The 16,364-nt window shown below is 37.2% G+C and overlaps 4 protein-coding genes across 5 annotated transcripts; 1 reads left to right on the top strand and 3 right to left on the bottom strand.

Moving 5' to 3' along the window:
• Window positions 1–1,493: 1,493 nt before the first annotated feature.
• On the bottom strand, window positions 1,494–4,128 carry LOC116009677 (60S ribosomal protein L11-like). Its single transcript, XM_031248800.1, has 5 exons — window positions 4,041–4,128; window positions 3,823–3,930; window positions 3,695–3,737; window positions 2,021–2,216; window positions 1,494–1,897 (listed from the first exon to the last, which is right to left on the bottom strand). The coding sequence occupies exons 1-5, from the start codon at window positions 4,041–4,043 to the stop codon at window positions 1,705–1,707; spliced, it is 543 nt and encodes a 180-aa protein (XP_031104660.1). The 5' UTR covers window positions 4,044–4,128; the 3' UTR covers window positions 1,494–1,704.
• Window positions 4,129–5,421: 1,293 nt separating this feature from the next.
• LOC116029129 (putative pentatricopeptide repeat-containing protein At4g17915) lies at window positions 5,422–6,886 on the top strand. The gene has a single exon (XM_031271033.1). The coding sequence runs from the start codon at window positions 5,501–5,503 to the stop codon at window positions 6,884–6,886; it is 1,386 nt and encodes a 461-aa protein (XP_031126893.1). The 5' UTR covers window positions 5,422–5,500.
• A 295-nt stretch (window positions 6,887–7,181) lies between these two features.
• On the bottom strand, window positions 7,182–11,903 carry LOC116029548 (shaggy-related protein kinase eta-like). 2 transcript variants are annotated; one of them, XM_031271607.1, is made up of 13 exons: window positions 11,705–11,819; window positions 11,489–11,609; window positions 10,543–10,635; window positions 10,409–10,468; window positions 10,062–10,334; window positions 9,900–9,974; window positions 9,763–9,819; window positions 8,655–8,795; window positions 8,489–8,539; window positions 8,306–8,401; window positions 8,135–8,218; window positions 7,838–7,939; window positions 7,182–7,732 (listed from the first exon to the last, which is right to left on the bottom strand). In XM_031271607.1, exons 2-13 carry the CDS (start codon window positions 11,543–11,545, stop codon window positions 7,643–7,645), a joined length of 1,179 nt encoding a protein of 392 aa, XP_031127467.1. In that variant the 5' UTR covers window positions 11,546–11,609; window positions 11,705–11,819; the 3' UTR covers window positions 7,182–7,642. The 2 variants fall into 2 exon arrangements, with proteins under 2 accessions (XP_031127467.1, XP_031127461.1); XM_031271601.1 differs by lacking the exon at window positions 11,489–11,609 and having other exon boundaries at window positions 11,705–11,903.
• A 791-nt stretch (window positions 11,904–12,694) lies between these two features.
• LOC116000675 (protein Mpv17) lies at window positions 12,695–15,928 on the bottom strand. Its single transcript, XM_031240634.1, has 6 exons — window positions 15,566–15,928; window positions 14,210–14,365; window positions 13,992–14,124; window positions 13,869–13,908; window positions 13,164–13,298; window positions 12,695–13,071 (listed from the first exon to the last, which is right to left on the bottom strand). The coding sequence occupies exons 1-5, from the start codon at window positions 15,851–15,853 to the stop codon at window positions 13,211–13,213; spliced, it is 705 nt and encodes a 234-aa protein (XP_031096494.1). The 5' UTR covers window positions 15,854–15,928; the 3' UTR covers window positions 12,695–13,071; window positions 13,164–13,210.
• Between the last annotated feature and the right edge of the window lie 436 nt (window positions 15,929–16,364).

The following is a 16,364-nucleotide window of genomic DNA, read 5'->3' on the forward strand; positions in this document are numbered from 1 at the left end:
CATTTTGGACAGATTGATGTTAAAATGATATTAAACCAAGTCTAAAGTTGGTGGATTGTTAATTTCTTTAGTGGGTTAATTAGTGGTATTTGTTAATGAGGGCAATGGTTAGTGGTAGGTGTTAGTGCGGTAGTGGTTAGTATTTTTTTTAGCTATAGTTTATTATTTCTTTTATTATAAATAGAATGTGGTACAAAACATTTTCATGTCATCATCCAAAGTAATAAAAAGAAAGTTTAAATTTATAATTAATTAATCCGCTTCCTACTCCAAGGGAATTATTCAATAGCACGTCCATAATTGGCTTTTTGTAATCTACAACATCACTTGCTTCAACATAAATCAACTAAGAAATCAACAAGTTACTCCCAGCCTTAAGGTGTGGATTCTATTTCTAATACAAACATTGAGAGTTTAGGTTTGAATTGAACATTTTGTCCGTAGAAGTGTGCATGCAGTTTAGTGCTAGAGTTTCAAAGTAAGATTAGCTTGATTTTCCTTTTCATATATATGTTTGGAGGTGGGTTCATCAGGTTTAGGATGTAGTTTGGTGAAGTCGGAATACATAGGTTATTAAAGAAAAAAGAAGAAAAAAAAAATAAAAACTTGTGTAAAATCATCTCATTCTCAATTAATTCCTTATAAGGAAAAATATAATACTTTTTATTTGAAAAAAGTAATATATACTTTTACATCTTCCTTTTCTCATACAAGTAATAAGTACTTTATTCTTTGTCGATCGGAAGAAGGCGACTAGTCCAACTAACTAGGCATTGATTTTTTTTTGTGAAAGGCGACGATCAACGATAGTCGATGGCAGTCAATGACAGTGTGCTTACTAATAACTTGTTGGTTACCGGTAAATTAGACTTATTTCAAAATTTTTTTGTTAATTATTCTAATTACACTTTCGTGTAAAATTTAAGAGTTTATTTGACCATTCCCAAAATAAAAATGGGAAAATTGTAATTTATGCCCCTCCATAATATGTCAATTATCAATGTCACCCCTGAATTATTATGGTGTAAATATTGCCCCTCAATTTTTAAAAACGGTACATATATTGCCCCTCCCGTGCTGTAAATATTACCCCTCCTTCGTTACGAGAGGGGCAATATATGTACCACTTTTGAAAATTGAAGGGCAACATTTACACCACTAATAATTCGGGAGTGACGTTGATAATTGGCATATTATGGAGGGGCAAAAATTACAATTTTCCCAATAATTAAATCTCACTTATAAAATATGGTGATAATTATAGAAAATGTCAAAATAACATTTGGGGAACATCACGCTTAGTGAGGATGGACAAGAACACTAACAGGATTCCAATTCCCTTGTGCTAAGCAATAACACCCTTAGAATGAATCTTGATGGACCACAATCTACTTTACACTTAAATGTTCATTTTTAATATATGGATGGTTTTGGTTCAAAAAAAAAACATAGGGATGGTTTCTTTGGGCAATAGCAGATTCAAACCAAACGTATGGCTCAAAGTAGAAAATTTCAATACAAAACCCAAGTATACAAACCAACAAGATAGATAATTCATCTTATGAGAAAATGACCAATTAGCTAGCATAGAGCCTTGTACTCAAAACTTGTAACTCGGTAATTAATAATATAATCTCAAGTCTACAACAAAACCAAAATGCAAACAACTGATTCATCAATCACATTCCTCAACCCCCCAAAACATTAAATATTGGATGCCTTGTTGAGGATCACACCTTCATATTTGACCTGGAACCACTTCATCGCATCCTCCTTAGTCACCCTGTGCTGGATTCCAACACGAGACTTGCACCTGCGTCGACGAGCAACACGGTACCCAGGGCGTTCCAAGACAACAAAGAAATCCATACCGTAAATACCAGTTGATGGGTCATACCTGCAAGACGGGTAGGCAAATAAAACAGTTAAGCCTAATAGCAGGTGAAAGGAAGAAAATAATAAAACGGTGCCATATACAATACATCGCCAATATGAGAAAGATAAGTATTGTTATGCGTACTTAATCCCGAGATCAATGTGCTCCTGAATACCAAAACCAAAGCACCCGGTATCACTGAAATTCCTTCTTAGCAGCTCATATTCCTTCACCTTCAATCCACTCTCAAGGAGTTGCATTGCCTTATCACCCCTGACAGTGACATAGCACGCAATTTTCTCATTACGCCTGATACCAAAGGACCTCACAGTGTACCTAGCTGTTAGAAAAACCCATAATTACATCAGAAAAGGGATAACAGAAATGGAAAGGGAAGAGGAAGAAGGAATAATATATCAAAGTATGCATCTTTTCTGGCAGAGTCATTAATTAAGCAACCAGAGTAGAGTATATTCAAAGAATAACTCCATAAATTACTTAAGCTTAAATTAAATAATACTAACAAAAGATCAAGAAAAAAATCCAATTATCTATAGTTCTTTTGGATTGGTTTGGCATAAAATAAATCTTCTTTCTCTAGCAAACAGAAAAAACACATTTATCAATAAGCCAGCATTTCTACAACCGGTGAAGTCATACAAAAAAAATCCACATCTAACAATCTAATAGACTTAAGCTAAGGCTATCCTTCCCTGCAATACTCTCCTTTCAAAAATGGATCCTTCTTCCACATCATCAAATTTGCAATTCCTTCACTATTTTTTCTACATCCCTGCAATACTCTCAATTTCATAAAGGTCCCACTTTCCATAAATGTATATAGTTAAAAAGTAGAAAAACTGACATTTGGCAGCTTTTTGTACCCCTTGCAAGCTTCTTTAGATGAAAGCAAAGGAAAAAAGTAGAAAAAAAAAATCATTTTCCACAAATGCATGTCATGTCACCTTGAAAGCACCAAAATTGCTAGGATGAGGTTAGCCTAACCCCATCCCTGCAATCGATGCTTCAAAGATGATGTGGAAAATCAAAAAAAATATTTTTCTTTTTTCCTCGAAGAGCTTGCAAAGGACAAAAAAAAGCTGCCAAATGGCAGCCAGCTTTTCTATTTGTTTAACTTATATATATATATATATATATATATATATTATGTATTGAACGTTGGGCATTTTTTAAAGTAAGACTATATTGCAAGGATGTAGAAAAAATAGTGAAGGAATTTATAGATTTGATGATGTAAAAATAGGGTCCACTTTTGAAAGTGGGAGAGTATTGAAGGGATAAGGATAGCCTTAGCAATAAGGCTATACCACAGGCCACAGCACACATATATATTCTTATTATTCTATACATCCTGCAATCCCAGCACAAGTGATACAAAAACAACCCAAATCCTAGAAGCTAGCAAACTAGCTTTACCATTAATCAAAGAAGAGAAACTATAGCCTTGATAATGCCTTAGTGCCATACCAGAGCACACATACAATTACACTACATCCAGATATTTACAGTCAGTTGGATTAATTTCACATAGAAGAATTCTTTTCATTTAGCAAAAAAAAGAATATAGATTTATCTATAAACCAACAATCTATTGAATTAGTCATACCATTAATCAAAGCATATAAACTAATGCCTTTACAATTACTAATCACAGCAAACACAAACTCAATACTTCAATAAAAGCATACAGACTTCAAATAAAGCACGAGTCTTTCAAGTTCCCAAAGGATTAAAATGCCTCAAACACGTTATGACAGCAAAGGTGAAAGAAACCATAGGGTTAGAAACAGAACACACCCTTAGAGAAAACAGGGGTTTGGCCACTGAGCTGCTCCAACACCTATAAACAGCGGAAAAAAGGGGGCTAAATTAGCTCAAACAGTAGAACGAATTGCAACGAGGAAGAAAGGGGCGATATATGGCACCTTGGCAGCTCTGGTGAGACGATCGCCGCTCTCACCGACGGAGATGTTGAGGACAAGCTTCTGGACCTTGATCTCCCTCATTGGGTTGTTCAATTTTTTCTCTGAGGCCTGTTTTCGATACACAGAGCAGACAGAAATAGTAAGAACACGGCGAGATATGCGTATCCATGATTCATGAATGAAAGCTAGAGTAGAGAGAACTGAGAATGTGAAAATACCATGGCTTTCGGCTGACGAGGAGACGGAGAAACGGCGGGGAGGGAAGCGGAAGGTGAACTGATAAAGAATGGATTTTGTAACCCTACCTGCAGATTTAAGTTGTAACATTAGGGCTAGGGTTTTCCTTTGTGAAATGTCGATTTTACCCTACCAATATTTTCCTTTTTCTTTAAAAAAATTTGTTTTTCTTCTCTCTTTTTTAAAATTTATTGAAAAATTGTAATTTATGCTCATCGCAAATATGTAAATTATCAATATTGTCCATAAATTATTAGTAGTATAAATATTATCCTTCAATTTTTAAAATATGATATATATTATCCCTCTCCTAATAGGAAGAAAGAGAACAAACGAAGAAAGGAAGATGAAGAGAAAATGTGATATTCGAATAGAAAAATGACGGATAATTACATTTACACCATTAATAATTTAGAAAAAGTACAATATATATTACGTTTTGAAAATTAAAAGACAACATTTACACTACTAATAATTAAAAAATAACATTAATAATTGATATATTTGAGGTTTAAATTACAATTTTTCCTAATTTCTTTTTCTTTAAACTCGCCGGGCAACGAAAAAGGGCTAAATTTTGTTTTTCTTCCCTCAAAATTTTGGTATATCATAAAATAATTTTTTTTTTAAGTTTTAATCCTATTTTTGCCGATCCCTTCCCGGAGAAAATTTAACATTTTAATTCTTTTCTCGCCGGCGGCACCGGTCGCCGTTGATTCCTGCTTGGAGAAGTTGCAAAGGTGAAACCTTTATCCCTTTCAGTAGCACAACTCTGTAGTTCTAATTCTAAATTTCCATTTTGATTCTGCAGCTTATGTTATAGTAATGGAATTTCATTGTTTTTAGCTTGCTTTGTCGAAAAATCACTTTCAAGCTGTAGATTTTCCATATCAAGAATGGGCATCTGCTACTCTGCTAGTTAAAGTATAAACAAGAGATGATTTTGTGTTTGAGCAGTTCAAAAAGTGAAAGCTAAATGAGAGAAAATCTGGGTCTTTAAGTACCTAAATCAGCATAGGTCTAACTGGCTCAAACCAAAAAGACCAATAGTCACCCGTTGAGAGCCAAACTTGTAAACTTGGGGCTACTAAGTCAACGGCCTGACTATAGCTAACAAGCTCAAACCAAAAAGATTAATAGGCCACCTGCTGAGAGCCAAACTTGTAACCTTGGGGCTACTAAGTCAACGGTCTGTCCAACTTAGTTGGGGTTGCCCCAGAATGCATTTATGTTTGAATCGGGATTGCATGTCTTGAATCTTGATGCTGTATTGCTTTCCCTGCATTCCAACTGTCTGGTGCTGGTTATGATGAGATTCCTAGGATTTATTTGGGTTTTTCTTAGTATTATTGTGTGTTTTATACATGTAGATTGGGAATGAAGAGTACATTTGATGTTTGCATTCAATGTGTTATAGGTTGGGTTCTTCTTGTTGGAATTGATGTGGAGAACTAAAGGTGGATTATCAACAAAGTTATTGAATATAAGTGTAGTCTGTTTCTGTAAAGCCAAGCAACTGGAGAAAGCAGAAGCAGTGATAATCGATGGTGTAAAAGTAGGAGTAGAAGCAGACGTGGTGACTTATAATACGCTGATTACAGCATATTGTCAATTTGTCGGGATTCATGAAGGTTATTCCGTTCTTCATAGAATGAAAGAAGTTGGGGTTATACCGGATGTTGTCACGTATAATTCTTTGATAGCTGGTGCGACCAAGCACGGCTTGTTATCTCGGTGCATTGATCTGTTCGAAGAGATGCTAGATTTGGGCATTTTTCCCGATGTTTGGAGCTACAACACTCTGATGCATTGCTTCTTCAAGTCCGGAAAACCAGACGAGGGCTACAGGGTTTTCCGGGACATTCTTTTACAAGGGATTCCCCCTTGCCCTACCACGTTTAATATCCTAATCAACGGTCTCTGCAAAAACGGGTATACGGAGAATGCTATGATGCTATTTAGGTACTTAAAGCGTCATGCTTTTGTTCCTCAGTTGGTGACATACAATATTCTTATCCACGGGCTTTGCAAGTCGGGCCGGCCAGCACCTGCTAGAAGGCTTCTGAAAGAGCTCGTGGAAATAGGTGTTATCCCGGACACTGTAACGTATACTACAGTGATTAAATGCTGCTTTAGGTCAAGACGTTTCGAAGAAGGGCTTCAAGTCCTAGCGGATATGAGAAGCAAAGGGTATATATTTGATTCTCACGCGTATTGTACAGTCATTAGTTGTTTACTTAAGGCAGGTAGGACGAAGGATGCTCATCAATGTCTGGAGAATATGATCATGAATGGCGTTAACCTTGACATAGTGGCGTACAACACCCTTATTAATCTATACTACAAGAACGGGAAGCTGGAAGACGCCTACTTTTTGGTGGAAGATGCCGAGAAAAGAGGGCTGGTTCACGACGTATACACACATACTATCTTAATCGATGGCCTATGCAAGACCGGAGATATAAAAGGGGCGGAACACCACTTGGACTGCATGAACAAGATGGGTTTTGTACCGAATTTGATTGCTTTCAATTGCTTTATCAATGGGTTGTGTAAAGCTGGCCAAATCGACCATGCATTGCACGTGTTTAAATCGATGGCTGAGAAAGATTGTTTTACCTATTCATCAATGGTGCACGGTCTTTGTAGGACTGGGAGATTTCGCGAAGCATCTAAGCTATTGCTTTCGTGTATTAGAGGTGGTATGAAAATTCTGAAGTCGGATAAAGAAGCAGTCATCAATGGTCTTCGTCGTTCTGGCTTCTTGCATGAAGCCAGAAAACTGCAGTCAAGTATCCGGGTAGCAAAGCTATTGCATTACCAATGAGTTGATAGTCTCTACTACTTGACATTTCATGTAAAGCATAGGCAAAAATATGATTTTTTGGCATCATAATTTCGATTAATTCGCGGGAAAAATATGATTGCAAGCCAATAAAGGCATAATAAAGCAAGCACATGTTATGTTGGTGAGTAGGAAACGCGGGCCATGTTGAGACACATCCTGCAATTAATCTCTTCCAGTAAATTTCGAAGGCAGAAGGCTTTCGGGATTAGGGTTCTATCTTTCGGTTACGAGTTTTGGAGAGGAGTGGTTGAACAAGCTGTGTAGGGTCCAGGTGTTGGGGAATATGAGGAAGAAAGCATTAAACTTCTAAGCCAACTCTAGACATGAGAATCCCATAGGTTTACATTACTAGGAACAACATCATGTGAAAAAGCACAAACCAAACTACAATAAACCTCTCACAGACACTTCTCCAGCCTGTCTGTCTAACTAGACATTATAATATATATATTGTATCCTAAATCACTAAAAACCCTTGATCAAAATGATGTACATGAGCAAAGAAGTAGGCTACTCTAGCTGATGTGATGATGCAGAAGACAGCATCAGCCAGTTTCTCGGGGAGCCGGATGGGGCGAGTACAAGCGTGCAAGTTTAACGGGTGTAGATAGTTGCAGCGGGTCGGGCAAAACACCTTGGTTACATTAATTGATGAAGGGCTTGCGCGATAACTTCACATCCATACCTCCTAAGTACTTCAATTCCAGATAGGTACTTCTACCCTCTATCAATAAATTATGTAGGGTGGGCGAAATGGTAACCAGTTTGCCGTCGAACGTGCTCTGGAATCAACCGGTTGATCAACTCAGGTGAAGCTCCAGCTATCTGCGATTCAACATTTGCATGGATTAGCAATTATACGATAGAAGGATTACTTTCATATCTTATAAGATACGAGGAATAGGAAACTAAAGAAGCCAGATAACATACTTCCTGTTTGAAGTTGAAAAGCGGGGGGAGAGGGCGGCCATTAGGAAGGCGGGCATTAGGCTCCCGAAGCTCAGCAAAGAAGGGATGTGAACATGCTTCAAGCTGCAGAAGATAACAGCAAGTCAACTAAACACGGAATACGATGTGTCGTGGATTATCTTGGTTGTGTTTATGTTAACGGGTAAGCTTTATGAAAGATTGATATGCAGTTTGAGCTTTAAATAACAATATGTTGTTAATTTATTGTACAAGTGATGTAACATTTATAATTGCTGATAAGAGGGGTTATAAACTCACAGCAGAACAACGAAAACTTGGTGAATACTGGAGAAGGCGCGAAGCAAGATCAATTGCTTCAGGGGGCATTCGTTTGTGGAAAACCTGAAACCAAGGAAGTTTTTAGCATATCGGAAATGTGACAAATGTGAGATCCACGCATGGAAGAAAAATGAGGATAACGCAAAATACCTTGTGCCAGGGATGAGCTTTAATTTGAGGGAACCTAAAATCAGTATAATTTGGGTTCATACATCGAATTTCTTCTCGAGTTGGAGTACCAAGCACCTGTCACAAAATGTTCATTAGTACGGGTAAAGCTTTTATAGCCTGATGTTATCATCCCACAAAACATCAAATAGATATCAAAGATACCTTGATAATTTCTACAAGTTGATCTACTGCATTTTCTCCGGGGAATAGTGGCTGAAATAGTGTTTACAAATTATTGTCTATGTTAGCAAATACGAAAAGAATAAAGTTAGAAGCTTTCAAAACATAGTTCTATGATTGACTTTTAAAAAATACGATCACCACAAACCTGTCCCAGAAGAAGCTCAGCAAGAACGCAACCGGCTGACCAAATATCAATTGATGTTGTGTATTCCGTTGCACCAAATATAAGTTCTGGAGCCCGGTAGTAACGAGAGCAGATGTATGAAATATTAGCTTCACCCTTGATCTGTGTAAAGCAGGTATCAAGTGAAATAATAAACACAGACAAATAGTTTACCAAAATTATAGCCATGGACAAAGCATTGATGAAGAAGTGTTTTTTTAAAAGAAACCCCAAGACAAATGCTCAACAATTCTGCTCAGAGAAACTTTGAGAAGGCTTTAGAAATAATCCAGAAATGGTTGGGAATATTCTCCAAATACAAAAATAATGCAAACTTTCTCTAATACACATCTGAATAAAAATTCAGCACAACTGCACAAGTAAGGGGCGTGTGCAAGTATCTCAAATGATAGCAGCACTTAAAACACTATTAATTTAGGGAGCATTATTTATTTTTGACAAGTAAAACTTAAGACTTCTAACAACTTAAGCACTTAAAACCAATGTTGAAAAAATCGCGCCTTGAATTTCGGCGGAATTGCCGTTCTAGGCGGCCTAGGCACCGACTAGGTCGCGGCGAACTAGGCAGCCTAAGTGGGCGTTTAGGCTACCGATTAGCTATTTTTCTAATTTTTTTAAATGGATTATTTCATTCAAACTGACACCGTTTTTAGTGAAATAACCCTAAATTGTTCAAATCGGTCGCAAACCAAAAAAAATGTAATAAAAAAATTCAAAATCAGGTACTCAAATATTTTCTCAAAAAAAAAAAGGTACTCAAATATTGGTACTTTGTGAGTTGTGACCTTGTGTTGTGTTTTGATTCTTTAAATCTTTATATAATTACAATTCTAGATGTTTTTTAGGTTAATATTTAATATTTTAGTACTAACTATTAAAGTATTAAATAGTTTATAATTACCAAAGTCTTAAATAATTTTTTTAAAATAAATAAATAAATAAAATCGGACGCCCAAGGAACGTCTAGCGATTTTTGCAACCTTGCTTAAAACACGCCAACCACATTTTTCACAAGCTATTAAAGTTTGGGGAATAAGAGAAGAAGATAACCAGTAGAAGAACAACATACCAAAACTTTTGCACTTCCAAAGTCACAGATCTTGAGTTGATGGGTGAGAGGATCAACCTTCATGTTACACATGACGAATAGTTACGTACACGTAATCATGCGACTGTTGGAAGAAAGGGAGAGTCCAGGTGTCTTACCAAAAGATTTTGGGGTTTCACATCTCTATGGCAGACCCCTGGAACGTTGTGCATATAAGCCAAGCCTCTTAAAATCTGAAAACCATTCACTTATCATCTTTAGCAGGTTATTCAATGTATAAATGAGAGCGCCAACAAAAAGGTAAGAAAATGGATTCATACCTGATATGTATAAAGTTTGACATATATGAGGGGCATTCTCTGATTTGAATTAGTGTAATGCCTTAAAACGTTATACAAACTCTCAGGGACATAATCCATTACTAGATTAAGGAAAAGTTCATCTCGGGCAGTTGTAGAAAAGAAGCAATGCTTTAAAGAAACAACATTCGGATGATCCATCAAGCGCATTAATTGTAGTTCACGATTCTTGAAACGTCTATCCTGCAGAACTTTCTTTATTGCTACAGTCTCCCGAGTTTCCAAGCACTTTGCCTGGAAAGAGACACCCGGTGATTAATTTCATACGAGACCATATGGAAGTTATCAATACATTAAACAGTTTATACCTGAAAAACTATTCCGAATGATCCAGTGCCCACAACCCGTTCTGCCATGTAACTAATTGTCTGTAGATTATAAAGAAAAGGGTAAACCTACTAGAAAACCAAGATTAAATTACAGAAATAGTCAAATAACCAACCCTTTTGGGCTCTCCGTCCTTGCCTCCAATTGTGGTGGATATAATGTGACCAGTGACAGCACCATTTCCTTCAACTACACTAGTTGGCATTTCCTAAAATGCAGACCAAGCAAGAAATCAATGCAAAACAATTTTCACCACTTCAACTAACAGTCTAATTGGGCAATTGCCATAATATACTTCAACAACTAGTGTCTCTTAGAGGACTCAAAACATTCACAAATCCACAAAGTATAGAGATGCAGAGAGAGAAAGAGAAGAGATGATATAGAAACCAAAAAAGTAACGTATGGCATTAAACCATGGCCTTTAAGAAAGCATCACGTCACAAAGCTTGCAATATAAACAACAGACTATATGGGGAGAATCCAGGGTAACCAATTGCATGAAGCAAACACCATAACAGATTGAAGCACAATTTACCTAAACTTGAAGAAAAGCAGAGAAAAGATTACAACTTTTGACTGACCTAGTCAGTTTAGATATCCCCATTCCATAAATACCAAAAGATCCAAACAAGTCCTACGAATGACAAGAATATAAACTTTATGATCCTCACAGGGCCTACATATCAGCTTCTGACAAGCAATATATACCCAAGACAACATTCCCTTCTTGAAAGCCACCAAATTCAAGAAAAACCAGAACACATAAAGATGGCAAGAAATCAAGCAATTCATTCCAACTAAAGTAGAATTAATTACTCTTAAACTCGTACTAATTACTAAGCACCCTAAGGCAAACATAAATTGTTTATACTTAAAGCCGGACAAAACACACACACTATAATGTCAATTGAAGCATGTGATCCATCTCAATTAAAATTAAAAGCATTAAAATTAAAAGCATAAACTGATTGCAAATTTATGTTTATATATTATATGCTCAACACTATCAGGCCAATAGCCAAGAACATCTCGACAATGAATTGGCTGTAGGGTCCCACCACCGAAATACCCTCCAGCTTAGCTTCCGGCGAGCACTTCCGATATCCGCGCATCATCGAAACTCGGAGATCGAACGAAAATCGAAGCTCTCGAGCTAGATCGAAGCACAATTAGTAAGCCCTTAGCTCAATGCGGTGACAGAAGAGAGAAAAACCGAACCATCGTCAGTCTTTACGACGCCTTTGTAAAAATACGGAGTGGAAGTTAAATTATACCTTCTCGGGCTCCGCCTCCGGCCGCCTAGCGGCGGCGGCTGTCACCTGCCTGACACCAGCTGCTCCGCCTTGGTCGTGGTGGTGCTGGAGAAGGTGATTGTCCGTTGGATTCTGCGGCTGAGGTCCTAGTGGCAACGCGGCCATGTGATTCTGCTCTCTCTTTCTCTCTCTCTCTCTCTCTCTCTTCCTCCCACCACTCTCTCTCTCTCTCTCTAATATATATATTTCTAGTTTTTATTTCTAAATATACAATTATCATTTATCAAGAATTTTTCCTATTTTAAAAATCAATATCAAATCTTTCTTTAAATAATACTCCGTATCATTTTTTTAATACTACTGATTCTGTTATGATGTAGTATTTGTTCATAATTACTTTGCACAAAGATTATACGTAGTTAATCGTTTCGTTCCGAGATGAGGACAATTTGTGAAATTATACATAGTTAGTCGTTTCGTTCCCAAATGAGGACAATTTGCAAAAGGATCACGTACAAGAATGTCATGAAGACACTTGTAGAATCAGTGTACTTTTGGAAAATAATGCCACGAAAGCACTCGTAGAATCAGCGTACTTTTGGCTAAGGATACGCGATACCGTGGAGCTATATGTGAAGACAGGGAACAGTCGTAAGGTGGAAAAAGCGGTCCGCCAGGCGCCAACTTATTGGGAAACAGTTCTTAATAGTTTTTCTCAACGACAATTTTCTCAACAACAATACATGATTAGTCGATTTTATCAAATGACAGTATATGATTAGTTGTTTTTCTCAACCACGGTACATGATTAGTCGTTTTTCTCAACGACGAGACAAATTAGTCGTTTCGATTCCTTATTGTAAGTATAGCTGTATATGGAGGCAATGGAGATACTGAAATGGCTTTCTTGAATATGATATAAGCTAGCAGCAATGGCAGTGTCAAGGGGAAGAGAGCTTGAAACCTTATTGATGGTAGAAAAGTAGAATGAAGAGTGTCAAGGCTGGAAAATTAAAGGGTCTCAAAGCATATAAAATGGTTAATAGAAACCAGAATCATGCAATGGAAACAACACAACAGTTGAAAAGATTCAGCTGAAAACTGTATATATTCAATTCCATTTTAGTGTAATCAATCAACAAACTATGATCCTCATCGCATTGAACGGGCAGGAAGTCTATGAGATCGAGCTCACCAGCCTTCTATAATCCACTTCATCTTCTCAAGAGCATCGCGAAGAGGAATTGGAGGTTTCTCGTCAATATCAGGAACCAATGGAAAAAGGAGATAAAACTACTCATCCTAAAATAATGAATTCCTATAGTACCAAAGTGGCGTCACATTGTAAAGATCGCCCTGGTACGAGGCATTGCTTTGACCAGAATCTCCTGCAAAGACCAAAAGTAGCATATATCAATGAACAAAAGGTAACGTTGGAAGGTCTAAGCTGCAAAATCACGTGATGCTTTGACTAGCATACCTGATGGTCAAGGTGTAAGCTGCTTCTACACAATGTTCTTAGCGAAACTACTTGCTCATAGTTGCAGACAACCAGAAGTTCCAAAAGATCGAGGCCATTGACATGAAAGCAACTCGAGCTTGAAGAGGAACCACCCTGAAAATTGTCAATAAGTTTACATTGATAGCTTTAGCTTAAAGCAAATGGAGAGCAAAAGAGCCAGTAACAGATTCCTACACCAAATAGGCGGTTTATATTGATAGCTTTAGCTTAAATTAATTAGGTTCGAATGAGAAGTAAAATTGTTAAATAAAGATCCTTTTCCATTAATCAGCTTGGTTGGCGTGACTGGCTGTGCACTCTTGTCCCTTAAGAGAGGTCGGGAGTTTGAACCCCCTCTTGTATGGAAAAACCAATCTGGCCAGCACTTTGCCCCTTAATTGAGCCGTCCCGGTGCAAATGGGGGGATTAGTCTGAGTATGATACGGGCTTAAAGGTGCCTCCTACAGTTAGGGTCTGCTCAGAACATCCCATGGTCTAACAGAAAAAAAAGATCCTTTTCCATTGAGGGAGAAACACCAGGTTAGTTCGAGATCTATGTGAACCAAACTTAATAATCCTTATTTAAATGATTGTAAGTTGTAACAGAAGTACAATTTCTCTATTGTAGAGGCTCAAGGGACATATTTCTAATGAGCTTTGGTAAAAGGTTAGTTCAAGATATACCAGAAATTCAAGACACTGACAGGGATCCAGAACCTAAATCCTGCACAGATTAAAAAAGAATCAAGCATTATCCTCGTGGGAGAGTAAAGTGTCTGGCAGAAAAAGCAGCAAGAATGTGAATACCAAAAAATAGTGTGGGAAGGGCATCTCTGCGATACTTATTTGGAAGCTCCGAGAGTTTCCCTAGCCATAGATTATTCCAAGCAAAAACAACAGCAATTACACAAGGACCGAGTATTACTTGGTTGAGTAAAACCTGCAATCAAGAATTGTGTAGGCAGTCCTATAAGTTATTAAGAACATTTTTTGTATTTGCAGAGAAGTCAAAAAGCAGAAAGCACCTTCGTGAATACATTCTGAACTGTTGGCTTCGGCATGCAATGGTCAAGATACTTGTACCAGGCAAAAGTACCCGGTCCATAGAGAAGAAACCCATATGACGCCATTCGTAGGGTTCGGAGCCAGTCATGCTCAGAAAGTAGAATTCCCATGACATCCTATCGTCTCAATATTCAATTGTCAGGCTCTTATAGTTCCATAAGAAACAGAAAACTATAAAATGCACTGGAAACAGGTTACTAGCTAAGTGCACTGAACAGGTAGTCATTACTCCCTATATTAGAACAAGAATCTACTCCATATCACCCGCAATCAGGGTCATTCCATTAAAAATCGGGGCCCTATCTAATAGTTCAACTTGGACCTTCATCATTTTTGTTCTGTGATGCAATTTAAATATAATAGAGTAAACTGCAATCTAAATATAATAGAGTAAAACGATACAAAGAACATAGAGGTAAAGAGATTTTTTAACATTTGGAGACCGCAATGGTAGCTCAATTGGTTTCTGGGTGACAGATTGTGGGCAAGGAACAAAGTTTGATCCCTGGGACTTTCACCCCCTCCAGAATCCTGTCGGGCTGGGGTGTGGGGACCCTTGGGGCAAGGAGTTTTGCCTTTTGTAGGCAAGAAACTACTCCATATCTGTACAACATGTGTGCTCTTGAACTTTTCCACAAGCAACATCAATGTTTAAATGGAAAAACTTTATCCACACTACTAAAAGAAAAGTTTTTGAGTTTTTGTTATGCTCTTTCATCTGTGCATCAGTGCATATTGCTATAAAACCAGCAAGGCCATCTTTCTTATTAGCTCATCTTTAATCAATTCCCACTAATATTAACACATTAACATTATCTCTATCTCAATATACAATGCAACTAAAAAATCATACAAAGTTCAGCATTGGCAATATGCTTATCATTCTCCCATGCCCTGAATTACACAAAGTGTCGATCTTCTTCAGTTTCACAGAAAACAACTTCAATTCTCCTCATCATAAGCAAGAAATCAGAAAGGGAAAAAATGAATGTCAACAATCTTAAGCATTACAATTCACTTCATAAACCAGTAGAATGCCAAACCACAAAAAAACCCCATAACAAGTGACCAAAGGATTTAAGGACCTTCTGGTCCTGAGTTGCTCCGTTATATGGGAGGGAGGTTGTGGGTTTGAGCCTCGGGGGATAGGTCGAGAAATTAGTTATGAACTAATACTGCATTCTAATTGTAATAGGGTCAGTCGTATAAATAAATAAATAAATAATAAAAAAAAAAGTTCATTGAAATTCAAACAAAAAAAATTAAATAAAATTCAAGAAAGTTAAAAGCTTTCCCATATACGGAGTATAAGATACCTGAAACTGGGGAGATTGAGGGAGAGCGTCTTTGTTCTTCACCCATCGATCCCGGAGCTGGGCGAGGGTATCGCCGGTGACGGCGAGGGACCCAGCAGTGATAGCTTGCTTAGCAGGGAAGCGGTAGCCGGCGCCACGAGTGACATCAACGGAATCGGAGCCTGCGGCGTTGGATTCTCCATTTCCGCTGCTTCGTTCCCTTCTTCTTCTTTGTCTGCTATTCCCGTCACGAGAATAGAAGGAACCCATCCCCCATATACTCCCATTTCCGCCGCTCAATATGCCCATTCCCAGTCGCCCCACAGTCCAATCAGGAGTCGCAGAAAAGTAAGAGGTGGAAGACGAAAGTGAAGCTGATAGCGTAGCCGTAACATTACCTCATTCTTTCTTTGGCTAATTATCAATTTCACCCAAATATTTTCAAAATTTCAATAAATGACTCATGAGGTCTGTTTTTTCCAGAAAACTGTTACATGTTTTTTTTTTTTTTTTTTTCTATTTTCTGTTTAGAAATTTTTTACTAATACTTATTTTTCAAATTTATTTTTTATCAACGTTTTAAAATTAACACATATTTAATTTGAGTAATTTTTTAACCTTATAATTAAAATATTTTTGTATATGTTTGGTTTAAATGGAATGAATATAATTTTTAATTTTAAGTTTCATATATGTAATATTTTTACATTTTTTATCAGAACCAAATTTATATTTGTATGTAACATAATTAAAATATATCTGAACCAATAATAACCTATTAAGTTCAATAATCTATATAATGTAACTAAAAGTATCTGAA

Source organism: Ipomoea triloba, chromosome 1 (assembly GCF_003576645.1).
Source record: "Ipomoea triloba cultivar NCNSP0323 chromosome 1, ASM357664v1".
Taxonomy (NCBI): Eukaryota; Viridiplantae; Streptophyta; class Magnoliopsida; order Solanales; family Convolvulaceae; genus Ipomoea; species Ipomoea triloba.